Here is a 15148-nt window from a genome sequence, read left to right as displayed (position 1 = left end):
CCTTGACTGGCACTGTGTCTGCCTGAGCACAGCAACGATGCCTCTGTTAGCACGGCCAACAGATGGTGAATACAGCTCCCCCTCACACCCCTGTGCAAACAGCTAAAATTATTCAGGGCCTTTGTCTCATATATGGGGGTATAGTAAAGAGCATTCGAGAATTTTCTAGAATCACGGAGAGCTCTGAGTCCAGCTTTCTCTTTTAAAATGACTGGACTCAGTAAAATGAATGGAATTAACATCAATAATATTGAAACACAATGGTATGTGAGAGCACCAGTGAGTAAAAAAAATATATATATAGGAGAAGTTTCATGGTCTGCAGTAGAGCTTGTGAACTGAAAGTCAGACATACTGGGCTTGAATCGACCCTATCAGTGATTTGCTGATATGGTTGATTAAAGCACAGTAGTTGTCAATCATGGGGTGTTAATGTTTGCCCAGCGTTTCCAAGCCGCATTCCAGATTCAGCCAGCGGCTCTTGGCAGCTCTCTTTCATCATTAGAATGCGGTTCATTATACTTTGCAGCATACGTCACCTCTTATTGCTGAATTAGTATCTCCACAGAGACAATGGAGATACGAAAACCATCACTGGCGCATGGTCCAAGTGGCTGTTCTTTGTTCTAAAATTAGTATGTTCAAGAGACTAACAGTCCGCTTGCCAAATAAAGAAATACACAAGAATTGCATATAACAGGAAATATAACCTAAAGCTTTTTTTTCTAATTGCTCTGTATTTCCTGCTTGTTCCCATAATGAACAGCAGCATAAGAGGAGCTATGAGGGGTACAATGGCAGTTTGTCTCATCCTTATTAACATCTGGAACAGAAGAGAGAAAAAGCCTGTTTACTCTATCCATGGCCCAGGACATAAGACAGCTGACCTAGTCCAGCCCACAGAGAAAGAAAGAGAGAGAGAGAAACAGAAACAGAGAGAGAGAGAGAGAGAGAGAGAGAGAGAGAGGGAGAGAGCGAGAGAGAGAGAGAGAGAGAGAGAGAGAGAAACAGGGAGATGGTGATTACAGTTCTAATGAATATTTCAGTCTTGGTGTTGCAGAGAACCAACAAATGTCTTGATGTCTGTTATTCAGATATCATATTATTAATTTTTTTTTTTTTTTTTTTTTACAGAAGACCAGCACCCTTTGTGAAACAAAAGCAAGCCCAAACACACAAACAGGTATGTTTTTGAACATTTATTGATTTAGCCATGCTTACAAAACAGTTTTGGTAACTGAATTTTTTTTTTATGAATAGCCTTACATTTTCTGTCAGAATATTGGCTGATGAGACTTATGTAAGATGGGCAGGTGATTTTTTTGTTTAAAATGAGACAAAATCCCACTTGTCTTGTTTGCTGTATATCACAGGGATAAACTGTGAGTCCTGGCCCACTATGAAGTTTGCAGCAGTCTTGATACTGACTATCAGCTATTTCTCTGGGATCTGTGAAGCATACCATGAGGACAAGCATGGTATCAGGTTTCAAAATATTTTTAATGTTTCCAGCCTAGTAAATGCCACACAGATTGTTACTGTTTTGACAGAAATGAAACTGCATAGAACATTTGGAATATGGAACTCAGATTCTGATACTGTCTCAGATTGTCCTTGGTTTAATTTGTTGCCATGACAACTTTACCCCAGTTAAAAAATTACCCACATTTTTTCAGACCTCAAGAAACTACATTACCTCCTGGAACCGCTGGTTTGCGATGAAGTTACAGCTCGTCGAGGAGAAAACGTCACCTTGCCATGTGTTTTACGGACCAAACCTTCCCACTTCAAAGTGAAATGGACAAAACTGGAGCCCACTCCCCGAGGAGTGGAAAACATCATTTTAATAACGAATGGTCATGCACAAAAACAATATGGAGTCTTGGGACCCAGAGCTCACCTCAGGCAAAAACACGAATTGGATGTTTCGCTTCGTCTCACCGATCTCGAGCTGGAAGATGACGGCAGGTATCGCTGTGAGCTAATCAATGGAATTGATGACGAAAGCGTTGAGATCACCTTGAGGATTGAGGGTAAGGGTTCACAGTTGTTGTTTAAGTTTATCATGCACACTGTTTGAGTTTTTAGTTAAGTTTTGACAAGAAATTTATTTTAGAAGCAATTCTGACATCCCCAGACAGGAACTGGCCTACAATATATGGGCTGGGCTCCATACATAGCCTTTATTATGCATAGGTTATTACCTCATTCTATATGTTAAGTGATTTGCATTTGTAAGGGCATGTTTCTTTAAGAGGGAAAGGTTTGCATTATCCAGGGCACATAGATTCATTTTAGCATAACTGACTTATATTCAACCGTGAAAAGTTACATAAGAAATGTCTGGGCAGTTTGACTGTTCCAGCTCTTTTAACTATGTAACTGACATTCAGTTGTGCTGTTACACCCATTAGGGGCCTGGTATATTTAGTACCAGGAAAAACTGTGCACAGGAAAACAGACCCAACCCTTGTCCTTACTGTACACATATAGGTTGAGGAGATACAGTGAGTTTTCAATTTTTGTGTTAGACCACTGATAACCTCACCGTAGATCTTATGGTGTGATTAAATATTTGAGGTAATGAGACTCAGCTAGATGTCAGTGATATCTTGAGATTTTTACAACCTCAAAATGCCTTCATTTAAACACTAACACTCAGGAGGATGTTGCAGTTGGCTACTCCGCTAATGGAAAATGCTATATTGAACTAAATGAGTTAGCACAGACTTTAGCAAACATGGTGCGACAGGGTAGGTTTTTAATCATGAGTGCCACACTTTCGCAAAAATTTATGATTATATTTTGAGGGATTTGTGACTTGATGCTGCAGTAGATCAAGTGTTAATTCCATGTTCATATCGACCCCTTTAGGGATCCCTTCATTTATTGATTATGGGTTAGCCTGTGAGATAATCCTCTTGGCATTTCAGGGGTGGTGTTTCCTTACCAGAGTAAACATGGCAGGTACAAATTAACCCATGCAGAGGCTAAACAGGCTTGCGCTGAGCAGGATGCTACGCTAGCAACATACAGACAGCTTTACAGAGGTGAGTGTGTTAGCTTGTATGCTAGCTGGCTCCACGTGCACATCTTTAAGCGAACAGCTGAAGACATATTGAAGAATAACACAGGCTATAGTTGTATGTGTCCTCTCCAAAAGTTGTGCTCAGTCTTTGCATGTTACGTACAATGTGGAATAGAGTGCTAAAATGAATTTGCTGTTATTCTGTTGATTGCTGCTTGTTCACTTTGGAAGCCTGGACAGAAGGTCTGGACTGGTGTAATGCAGGATGGCTGATTGATGGAACGGTGCATTACCCCATCCTGAAACCTCGGGCCGTCTGCGGAGGGGACCTTGAACCAGGCATCCGCAGCTATGGTCCAAAGCATAGGACCAAAGACCACTTCGATGCCTTCTGCTTCACCTCAGCCACCACAGGTTAGCGAGACCAGTGCTTCTCAATGCCAGTTCTGTGGACCCGTGTGACAGCACAGTTTTTGCCCCAGCCTAGCACAGTCATAATTGACTCAACTCATCAGCTGACTGCAGAGCCCATAGCCTCTTGAACAAGATGCGCTAGTTCTTGGTATTAGCTAAGAAACCTAGTCTAGTGGGTTCACATGATTGGAAATGAGAACCATCAAGCGAGAGGATGTTTACTGACCACTGTAGCATGAGGGAGACTAGGATAACACACAACAGAATGACCAGCATGGGTCTGTATATGGTCTCAGTTGCTTGTTACCGTTCCCAGAATTATTTGCCCACTTTATAACAGGAATTACAAATAGGGGATACAGGTAATATGCAAAGTCAGACATGTTTAGAGTACTCTTGGACAAGTGCCCCTTCCATTAGACAGACATACGAGTAATGGGTCCCCCAGTGAACTGGAGGGGAGAGTCACAATAAGCACTGTTGTTTAGGCATGCAGAGGAGACTTCAGCTGTGGGAAACTGTGTTTCTGGAGTGACATTTCGGCTCCCACCATGTCCATTCGTGTCTGGTGAAGGAAATGTCAAAGTCATCGGAAAACTGCATATCAATGAGTCATGCAGTTTTATGAAGAAAAACTAAGGGGAACATGGACCAGTGTTAGAGTTTAAATCATCCAACATCCACTCATTATTACTGCATGCGACCAAAATTCAAATACTGAGTCTAAAAATCTGTTTGCTGCCATTAACATTTGCATGCCCTCACATGATAGTATGCTTTTTAACTCAACACGTTAGTCAAGTTTGGAAACCATTGTATAGGACAGAAGTAGGCCCAATATGCATCTCAGAATAGACATGTATTCCAAATCCTTCTTTTGTGTTCTGTGCACTCCCCAGGTTCAGTGTTCTTTATTGATAGGCATCTAAATTTCGCTGAGGCGGTACAGGCCTGTAAGGAGGAAGGGGCCAGCCTTGCCCGTGTTGGGCAGCTCTACTCTGCGTGGCATTTTCAGCGTCTGGATCGCTGTGATGGTGGTTGGCTCCAGGATGGCAGCGTGCGCTTCCCCATCACCAGCCCTAGGAAGAATTGTGGAGGTCTGACAGAGCCGAGTGTCCGCAGCTTTGGCTACCCCAACAAGCACCATCGACTGTATGGAGCGTACTGCTACAGGTAGTGCTTAAGAAGGACCGAGTGTGTCTTTGATCAGTTAAATCTGAGACACACCGAGCCTTGAAATACAAAGAAACCATCTGGTATTTAATCCTGAAAGGGAAATTTTACAAAAATCCCACTGTCTGTACCTGGAGAGCTAATATATATACGTATTGGTTTGTGGTTGTTTGTAGATTGTTTGGCTGCAGTCTTTTGATATCTCTTACATCTTGTAGAGTTGTTTAAACAAGATCTTGTTTGTAATATATCACAAAGAAACATTCAGTTTGATTGCCTGAAAAGTGTTTGGAAGTGTTGATATCTTGTTTTCGATATATTTCAAAAACAAATTCTGACATGCAAATCTGAGAGTGAGATATGTAATGTTTTGCTTGACAGATTTGTGTTCAGTCCAGGTGTTTGGTTATAGACTTATGTCCTCGTATTTAAAACTCAAAGGACACTGAGGAACTACTGTATAACTGAATTACATCCAGACAAAGAGAAAGGACGTTAGTAGCAGGAGTAAGCCAACAGTGTTTGGTAATCAGTGTTCTAATAGTCAAGTGCTTGGTAACTTCAGTTAACATGTTTATTTGATGGATTTATTGAATAGCCCTGTGGCTTCTCTAAACATCCTAATTTGTTTAATAAAGTTAAAGTTTAATTTAAGATATGCAATAATTTAGTATTAAAGTAGACATTATCACTACATTTGCGCATATAAATGCTATATCCTCTGTAGTGTCTCTCTCCGTTTCACGTTTTGTTTGTGAATGAGTTGTCTTTGTTTTTGTACAATGATATTTCATGTAGAAACCTATTTGTAAAAATACACAGTAAATGACCTTCATACATTGCATTTGGGGATGCAACTGAACTTTCCTTTGTTTGCTTCCAGTGATGTTTGTGTATTCTACTGTGACATTGATGAGATCATATAGACAGCTGTTTAAAAATGCAAAGTCATAATTAATACTGTTAGTAAAAGAGGCTTTTATTTCTTTATGAAACCCTGGACCAAGTACAGAATGCTGTATGTTGAAACTCTTGGGCAGGTACCATATACCAGACAGTACCTTATGGCCTGATTTTTTTCACTCAGATCTGAAAAAACATAACATGATGTGGTGAGTATATTCTGGATTAAAATGCAATCTAACACAAATTATCACAACTGGATTGCAGTGGGATGAATTAATATCTTCTTTTAAAGGTCAGTTTGAGCACCGCTCAGTTCTGGCTGATTTTTCACACACCGTTATTTCTTATGGAATTTTGTGCTTTTTCGCATTTACAAATGATTCAGATCTGATCAGAAAAGTGAAAAAGACAAGCCATGAAAATAAATTACCAAGGTAAGAAGGATTTGTTTACAAAATCAGTAAAGTGCTTCACAAATTTTTGATATCACATCTGGTGATAATGGTTAGCAAATTAGACACAAATATCTATATTTTAATCATCATCAAATTCAAGTTCATACATATCATTACAAAACAACTTAATTTTGTTTTGTTTTGAATCAAAACATTCTTATGCTTTTTTTTTTCTTGAATTGTCTCCCATGTTTAGTGATGCTACAGGATTTCAATGAAAGCAACTGAAAAAAAAAATTAATACCCTTCTCATATTCACATACTGAATTAATAAGATGTGTCCATTAGGAGATGATTGATCTCACAATTTTCTCAAATTATTACTAGAACAATAACACAGTAAATCTCATCAAAATGTGCCCAAAAATCCTTTCGTTGCAATGTGGAATATATCAGAGATTCAACTGATTAATCTGTTTTTTTTGTTGAAGAGAAGTAATAAGCCCTGGGTGTGCTGATAGACAGAGAATGTCACAGACCTGAATAGCAAAGCACCATATAGGAGGACGAATACAAGTCAAAGAGTATGGGCAATGCTGGAGGTGAGAGGAGAAGAGATAGTAATGACAGATTGGCTTCAGTTTGTCAGACCAGCTGAAGATAAGGAGCAATTGCTCCTTCACACTGTTTGGAAATATGACTTCCACAACAGGATGAGATTGTGTCTTACAACTTTGAGCCATCTCTTCTTTTTTGCGTGTGTGTGTGTCTGTGTGGAAGTTATGCTGTTCTGGCCAAACTATCTGTTCCATAAATGGAATGCAATGCTTTTGATCTTAGAATTACATTTTTTTTTTAAAAAAAAGTGTAATTCAGTGTCAAATTATACATACACAGATATTACCTTACAGGAGCTGGTGAAAGAACAATGATGACCGAATGATACTTGTGCACAAATCTGTCTGTAGATGGAATCTCTTTGATTTATGGAGGTGGCCTTTTAAGCTGGAACGAGTGATGGGAAGCAAAGGAGGTGATGAAGGGAAGGATGGAAGTAGTGATTGTGTGTTTAAAAGTTCCACTTAATGTCCCAGAATTCCGGTGTCGCTTTTTCCGTGGTGGTGTCCGCCACGAGTACCTCCTCATTCTGAGAACGGAGTTGTGTAAGCTCATTTCCATATGCGGGCTGAACTGATCCTACTGAAGACAGCAACAACACATCAACATTCATCAGAGTCAGTTGTATACACGGTGGAACAAATTCCTAAAGGACCAGCAGTTGTGGATTCAGTTTCTTAGACAGATTCTTACAGAAAGAAGAGTGATTACATAAAAACAATTCTGTGCTGCATGGATAAAGAGATTGTCGTATTAATGCTGTCATTTTGCTACAGTCCTATGATTAACTAACTCTACTGAAAATGTACAGAGGAGAAGAGTTTGTTCCTTAGGAAACATTAAAATCTTTCAGTGTCGGACTGGCATCTTGAAAATCTGAAAAGGTAAATGCACCCATCTTACCTGGCGTACAGGTGATCTGTGGCTCCTCCCACTGTCCATTGTTGAGGCACTTAATGACAGGATTGTGTCTCTGAATGAAGCCCTCATCACAATAGTATCGCACCTTTGAGTTGGTTTCATATCGCAGTCGTCGCCTTCCAAACATCTTAGCGTTCAGTACTAATGGGGGTTGCCCACAGAAAGCTAACAGATAAAAAGAGATAGGACCACACAGAGAGAGGGAAATCGTTATTATTACTGGCGCCAAACTAACGTTCTTAACCATAACTGAAAGTCACATAATCACCTCTCTCACCTCTCTTAACTGAAGAATTGTTATTTATGTTGTGTATTTTTGCAAGTAGCCGATTCACTTTGAAGCAAATTCTACAATTTGAAAGGATGGAGAGTTGGCTGGGTAGGGGATTTGCTACTGACCAAAAGCAGGTGGCATACTCACCAATGCCCTTCTTACAGGTGTAGGACAGATGGTAGTTACAGGGCACATCACTCCAGCGACCATCGTCATGCCACACCATCACCACACAGTCCTCTCCAGAAAGAAAGTAGCTGTCAGGTTGTCCTCGGTACCAGTTCTCATATAGCTGATGGGAAGAGAAAGAAAAAAATGAGTGTTGGTAGGGGTTTGGAGTGTTTCTAAATTCAAAGAGGTAATTACTAGGGTAATTCTTACCAGAGGGTTGCCATCGGACCAGCGGAAATCACCCTCAATGGTTCTGTCGTTCAGGCCTGTCCACTGGTACTCCCTGTATTTGTCTGAGGAGAGAGAGCTCATTGTGACACTATCTAGAACTAGGAATTCCTAGGAATGTTCTAGATAACAATCTCACTCTGACTCCTAGACACAATACTGACTCAGACAACACATTCAAAGAGTGATAAAACCTGGCTAACATAAACAGAGTGAGACCCTCATAAAGAGCACTCACTGTTTGGTCAGAAATAGGATATTGCAAATGTATTTTTGCACAGGCTGAAAATGAAAAAGAAATACGATGAAAAGTTCTCTTTACAGTTCTTTCAAAATGCAATTCTGTGGTTTAGTGCTTACTCGTTTTGTGAGCTTAAGTAACATGGAACAATAAATATGCATGCAACTAAATACATCCTCTGTGAACTCCACCAAAAACAACAAAAAAGACCACCCAAAAACAACTGCACAACATCAGTCACTAATGTAGGCCTACTGTTTATGAATTCCTGCTCCTCTGGAGTCATAATGGACACGAGGTGACCTCCACACATGCGGCAGTGCTGCTCAGCCACTTCCCAGCCTTGTCGTTTGGTGAAGTGCCTGTAGCAGAAGCCCTGGAATTTCTCCCAGCCAGGCTCACAGTGTTCCAGGTCTTGGAAAAGAGATGGGAATGACACACAAAAGAGTGTTTTGTCAAAAGGGATAAGCCAAATTATTTGTGAGGCGGTCAGTAATGATGTGTCATTGATGACTCAGGGTTGTGGTGTGGCTGACTCACCTATCTGGCAAAAGTCTCCCCCATAGGTGGGCAGGCAGAGGCATTTGGTGGTGGAATCACTGTCTACACATGTGCCACCATTGGCACAAGGGTTCTCCATGCAGGCATCTGAAACGAAAACCATGTGTGGTTTCTCCACAGAATGTTTATTTTTAAAAAGATGAGTCTTTGCTCTGTAAATTTCAGATGTTTTGAATGTCACTGTCAATTATTTATTTTCAACCGCATGTGGACCTACGGTACAGCCAAATGCATTTTTTTTTTTTTGACCACTGGATGGCGCTATTGGAATATGGTAAAAGCTGCCATGTGGGACTCTTGAAATAATCTGTGGCTCATTGTGCTGCAGGAGCAGTAGGAACAGAGTGCGCAACTGTTTCAGATATCACCTTTCCCTTGAACAATATGAGATAGCGTGAAATGACGTGCTTTTCCCACATCATCCAGGACAGTGGAAATCATCTGTCCTTTACGATTTGTTTACCCATAGTGATTTAAAAAAAAGAATAAGAAAGCTAAGAGTGCTTTGTGGGATTGTTCTCTTGTGTGTAAAAAGAAAAAAAACAACTTTTTTTTGTGTTTTTAATTAGTTGATTAATTGATGTGTTGTGAAGTGTTAAATGATGTTTATGTGATGACAGTCCTGATCATACATTACCAGAAATGTTGCCTGTCCTGACAAGCACTCTCTGGGTTGGTCGGGGTGGGAGAGTTGTGGCCTTGGCTGTAGTGGTCTCATCCTGTTCATTCTCCTCAGGTTCTTCCGTCGTGGTGAGGTCATAGTCCTGATCTTCCTCTGAGATTGATGACTGGGTGGTGGACAGGCTTTGGGCTTCTTCTGGTTCCATTGTAGTCACAGTTGTGGTGGGAGATTCCTCATCTATAGAATCTGGCTCTTCTGTAGTCAGAGGAGCGTCACCACTGTATTCAAGATCTGCCCGTGACTCCTGGGGTGGAGTAGGGGAAGCTAGGGTTTCCCATCTGGGTGTTTGGGTCATATCGGGGATCAGAGTGACATCTAGGGTAGTTGGAGGCACAACTGTACTGCTTTCATTCTCTTCATCTTCTTCAGCTTCACTCTCTTCCAAGTCTTCAGCATGTGTGACATTAAGCTCTAGTGAGTCAGTAAAATTGAGAGGAGTGATGGAGGTAGCATTGGGGTACGGGAGGTCTGGGTATCCCCTGACTGTAGGCTCCTCCCCAGATGACAGCTCCTCCAAATGGTCATCTCCAGATGATGTGTCATCATGGTCACTGCCCTCCTGGCTATGAGCTCCTCCCAGCTCCTCCTGTTCTACCTGCTCCAGCTCTTCCTCAGTGGTACTTAATCCGGACTGAGTACTGCTCTCCGGAATATGAATATCCGCATCTCTTGAAGAGCTGGCTTCAACCTCCACTGGATATCGAGTGGTAGGTGTGGCAAAAGTATAGGGCATAGGTGATGTCAATAGCGTGACTGAAAGGATGTCAGCATCATGGTCCCCAGATCCATCAGGAAACTCTGTCTCTTCTGAATCAACAACTGTTGTGGACGTAGTCTGGACTGTTTCTGCATCAACATCTGCTGTGGACGTAGCCTGGCCTGTTTCTGCATCAACAACTGCTGTGGACGTAGCCTGGCCTGTTTCTGCATCAACAGCTGCTGTGGATGTAGCCTGGCCTGTTTCTGCATCTACAGCTGCTGTGGATGTAGCCTGGGCTCTTTCTACATCCTCATGATCATGATCTGCTGATCCAAGGGGGATGACCAGTGACTCAGCTGAGGTGCCACCTGCCTCCTGTTCTACATGATCTAATGGGCTTGGAGAAGACCTCGTAGGTGTGACCTCTGTTAAACGGACATCTGCGCCTACAGGGCTAACGGTAATCAGGCCTCCAGAGCCAACACTAGTCTCTTCAGGTTGGACCTCTAGAGTTTCATGGGGACTGGTGAATTCAGGAAGGGATGAGCTGGTACTGTCCTCTACAGCCTCTTCCACAGTGCCAGTGGACATGGTGTCCTCCGTATGTGGTGAGGGGGTGGACAGGGTTGTCAGTTGGGTGTCCTCATCATATTGAGGAGGGGTTTCTGAGGAGGAAATGAAAGCCTCCTCAATTTCTCCTGCCTTTGCCTCTGCTGTTGTGCTCCCACTTTCTGTAGGATCAGAAGAGGCACTTGGGTGGACAGGGTCTGCACTTGTTTCCTGTTCCACCAGAACAGCTTGCGTAGAATCCTCAGGCTCATCGATGACCCCATGTGTAGTAAGGCCCTCCAAAGTTGTGGTGAGCTCACTGAAATTGTATGTTGTAGTGGTGTGAACCCCTGAACCATCGAATACCTTTGTTGGCACGACTGTCTGAGTTGTCAAATTATCCTCGTTACTCCCCTCTGAAGTGTCAAGATTGGTCTCAGGCATGGGCTGGTGATGTTTAGATCCACCCAGCTCTGTATACTCTGAGGAAGCAATCAAGACTTCCACAGCAGTGTCTGCTTTCTCTGTTGGAAAGCTGAAATCCACTGGCTCCCCTGGTTCAACGTTGGTGTCTGGCATAGGCTGATAGTGTCCATGATTGCTTCTTTTTTCCTCAGTTATGGAATCCTCAGATTCAGGGGTAGCAGGTGGCAGAGTGTGATTGTGCGTAGGCTCCCGGAATATCTCAGGCACAGATTCAAAGTCAATGGGATTGGTAAGCACTTCTTGCCAGGAGTTAGGAGTTGAATGAATTTCCTGGAAAGTGAATGTTGGGTTAGTGAGGGTCTGGGTGTAACTGGTGGTGGTAGGGTGGCTGTACTCTTCCTCTTCATCCCCAGGGATGTGCTCACTGTGAATGGAGAATGTCTCCACGACCCCTTGAGCCTCATTCTCAGTCTGTTGAGTCACTAGGCCTGGGCTGAACTCTGACTGTGGGTCAGTCAAGGTAACAATGTCTCGGACAATATCCTCCGGTTCAGTAGCCATGTAGTCCTTAGGGGAGTCTGTGCGAGGGTTGCTGCTGCCTGTGAAGGACAGGGCAAAACAATTCAGTGTGAACTGCAATGGAACCATTTAACCAAGTCTGTGCATCTGTCTTCTTTACCTCTAAAGCAGTAGACATCATGGCGAGAGTGGGGCTCAGGAAAGCCAGTCTGGTTACTAAAGCGGTAGATGGTCTTAACTCCAGGTTCAGAGCCACCACAACGTTCTCTAGGAGTGACAATAGGGTAACGCACGCTGCCATCAGCTAGCCAGCCAGGACTGCAGTGGTGGAGGCCATCATTCCAGGCAGCATAAAGCTGACTGGTGGTAGCCAGCTCTGCCCCTTGACCCTTACAGTAAACCTTGGCCTCAGCCAGTGTAAGCTTCTGAGGAGTAGAGCCATGGAACACCTCCCCTTCAAGAAGAACAGTCAGTTTAATTGATTCAGGCCACAATTATTAAGTTATGAAAGTATATAATGGTTATTGTTTGCGGTATGAATGTGACATCAGGGAACAATGAGTAAATGAAAATGTTACCATTGATGTTCTCAACATAGCAGTACACATCATACAGCTCATCGGGATCTATCATGCCATAGTTCCGAACTCCTGGCAGCCCATCCATGTCTCCAAAACAACCCTCTCGTGGCATTTGGATTGGGTACCTGGATGATTCACAATAGGAAAACATGCAATGAGAACATGGGATTATACAAATGCAAAATACTCAAGGACAGATAATGAATCTTAGGTGCAATACAAAACTAACCATAATTGTGAAATCTAATCATGTTTTGCATTAAACAGACACACACACACAAAACAAACAAATCACAAAATGGTGATTCAACATATGTTTCTCTCTCAGTAAAAAGTTGCACTGATGATGCCTCACCATCATGACTAAAATGACTGCCATACTGTCTGACCACTCTTTCTGAGGTTGTTGTTTATGTGGTACTGACCTGACAGAGCCATCAGATAACCAGCCAGCATCACACTGCTCATAGCCACTGTTGTAGGCAGCCAAAAGCTGCTCTGGAGTTGCTATCTGAGCTCCAATATCCTCGCAGGCATCTTGCGCTTCATCGAAGGAGAATGCATAACGACTGGAGGCATGTCGGTAGTGGAATACCACACCTGTTGACAATACCAATACCACATGTTACCATACACTTAATATACCATTCTGCTTCTATCTCAGTGCATTTCTATGCTATCCATTTTGTCTTGGTGACAACCTGTTTAATTCAAACTTGATGATATTCAGATTGTTCACATGTGCATTAATGTCAAACAGTATTTTAGATAAGATGTGTAAAGCTTTGCTTCTGTGCATCATTTTGATACAGAAATTACCTTTAACTTTAACCTTAACAAGGTCATGAGCATCCTCCAGACCCTGCTGAACCTCGCAGCGGTAGAAACCTGTGTCATTGTGCCTTAAGTCATCCAGCCGTAGTGTTAGGTCAGTTGGTGAGGAGTCATAGTTGAGCAGGGAGGCCCGACCTTTGTAAGCTTCACTGACCTTTACCCGTTCACCGCGGGCCACCAATATCTCCGTCTCACGCTCTGAGGACAACATGCTCCACTTGACCCGTGGCTGTGAGAGAACAGCATGTTTGCCCACTGTGGAGAAGGTTGTGGGAGGCTGAGACATTGACACAAGACAGGGGAGAGTAAGGGAACCGCCCAGGATAGCAGACACGGGCGGAGATTTGGGGATGGTCACTTGTAGAAGTCTGGATTCATCTATGGAGAGCAGAATTATGGGGAAAACACAATGAACATGAAAAAGGCTACACAATCAGACTTCTCAGAGATGTCCTGAAATGACATTTCTCACAGAGACAGATAAATATTGCTAAGGAAATGATAAAACAGCATCGAAAACACTGATTTCACTGAAGCTTACTTAAGCCACTAATTTGAATCTGGAAGTCATTTCATGTCTAGCCTTTAACAGTAGCAGTAGCATCAGCCCTCAACAACCGGATAAGACTTTGCCCTTGAGCTGGATATACAGTCCTCCGCAGCTGCTGCTTAACTCTTAATGGGTAAAATGGTCTTCAGAACAAATGCATCAGCAGGGAGAGGCCCCCTTGCCTTAATGTGCTGACGGTCATTAATCATCTCCTAACCATGAGAGACTGGAGGTGACCCACCTGAGGCATGGCCGGCAATGGCTGGCGACAGCAGGATGAAAGAACAGATGGTGCACAGCAGTAGAGACAGGACCATTTCTGATTTGCACCACAACAGGCTGAGGGCACAGAAGAAAATAGAGACAGTGATTTAGGCTCGAAAGGGAAGGTGAATGGTGTTGCTTCAGAATGTGGCAGAAAGTCGTTTTGTTCAACAAATTGGGAGGATTGAGGAAAAAGGATAATAGATACAATGTGACATTTCAAAGTGAGACAAAGTATCTCATATATAGCTGAAAGATGTAACCATATTGATTCTTCGTGTAGTCATTTATCAGGATCTGTATACCCTGTGATCATTCTATTTAAAAAAAAAAAAAAGTTGCCTTACAAGGAACTTTAAGGCAGAAACAAGGAGAGTCAGAGACAGACAGAGTCGGGGGGTGGGGGGGTGGGGGTCCTGTTTGAATTGCCTGTGTTGCCAGATTGTGACTGAATTCCCTTGTATGCCACTGAGCTATTCGATCACTGCTGCAAATACATTACATCTCGAAATGCAATTAGCTTCATGTTAAATAATCAGTATTAGTTTTTATTTTCTGTTAGTTTTTATTATTCTATTCTATCAGTTTTTAGAATTCTATTATTCTATTAGTTTTTATTATTCTATTGTAATTCAACATGGAGCAGACATTTAATGTATTTAAACAAGAAATTTGCTCTTCGGTAGTTGACTCTCTGATTGTATGTGCTCCATCTGTCAAACAAACACCAAACAACTTAGTTATCAATCTGGTATTATTTTGGTTAGATTTAAAAAGAATCAAAGAAAAGAACCGAGCTAAATGTGTCTTATGCTTTGATACAGATTTGGCAATTTGCATTTACTTGTTAATTTGCTTTGCTCACTTCCTTGTCCATATTTACTGCATGCTAATCTTCAATGATAAGGAAACAAATGTAATTAAATGAGATTTGTGATAGTCTTGCAAGTGATCAAAGAGACGACTTAAGTAGAGCAGCAGCCTTACTGGTTTCAAGTGGATATTTGTCAACCAGAGTTAGATGCATGGGAGACTATCCATGAAAATAGACAGGGCAGGGTATTTTAGGCTCAACTGTGGACTTTTGGACTGACCAAACACATTTTCTGAGAC

The 15148-nt window shown here is 42.2% G+C and overlaps 2 protein-coding genes across 2 annotated transcripts; one reads left to right on the top strand and one right to left on the bottom strand.

The window, feature by feature from the left end:
* Positions 1 to 1399: 1399 nt before the first annotated feature.
* Positions 1400 to 4619, top strand: hapln2 (hyaluronan and proteoglycan link protein 2). The gene is made up of 5 exons (XM_030783214.1): positions 1400 to 1478; positions 1677 to 2033; positions 2934 to 3050; positions 3260 to 3442; positions 4342 to 4619. The coding sequence occupies exons 1-5, from the start codon at positions 1400 to 1402 to the stop codon at positions 4617 to 4619; spliced, it is 1014 nt and encodes a 337-aa protein (XP_030639074.1).
* Positions 4620 to 6985: 2366 nt separating this feature from the next.
* bcan (brevican) lies at positions 6986 to 14088 on the bottom strand. The gene is made up of 12 exons (XM_030783213.1): positions 14013 to 14088; positions 13207 to 13599; positions 12813 to 12987; positions 12385 to 12512; positions 11967 to 12260; positions 9568 to 11886; positions 8910 to 9017; positions 8625 to 8783; positions 8111 to 8193; positions 7877 to 8021; positions 7438 to 7620; positions 6986 to 7107 (listed from the first exon to the last, which is right to left on the bottom strand). Exons 1-12 carry the CDS (start codon positions 14086 to 14088, stop codon positions 6986 to 6988), a joined length of 4185 nt encoding a protein of 1394 aa, XP_030639073.1.
* Between the last annotated feature and the right edge of the window lie 1060 nt (positions 14089 to 15148).

This window comes from Chanos chanos, chromosome 8, assembly GCF_902362185.1.
Source record: "Chanos chanos chromosome 8, fChaCha1.1, whole genome shotgun sequence".
Lineage (NCBI taxonomy): Eukaryota > Metazoa > Chordata > Actinopteri > Gonorynchiformes > Chanidae > Chanos > Chanos chanos.
The sequence above is the reverse complement of the archived record's forward strand: the minus strand, read 5'-3'. Positions and strand labels throughout refer to the sequence as shown.

Coding starts and splice junctions, on each gene's coding strand:
- bcan (XM_030783213.1), bottom strand. CDS start 14,088: ATGGTCCTGTCTCTACTGCTGTGCACCATCTGTTCTTTCATCCTGCTG. Junction 12,988..13,206: donor TGTTAAGGTTAAAGTTAAAG/GTAATTTCTGTA, acceptor TATTGTCAACAG/GTGTGGTATTCCACTACCGA. Junction 8,022..8,110: donor GGTCCGATGGCAACCCTCTG/GTAAGAATTACC, acceptor TCTTCCCATCAG/CTATATGAGAACTGGTACCG.
- hapln2 (XM_030783214.1), top strand. CDS start 1,400: ATGAAGTTTGCAGCAGTCTTGATACTGACTATCAGCTATTTCTCTGGG. Junction 1,479..1,676: donor ATACCATGAGGACAAGCATG/GTATCAGGTTTC, acceptor ACATTTTTTCAG/ACCTCAAGAAACTACATTAC. Junction 2,034..2,933: donor GATCACCTTGAGGATTGAGG/GTAAGGGTTCAC, acceptor TTGGCATTTCAG/GGGTGGTGTTTCCTTACCAG.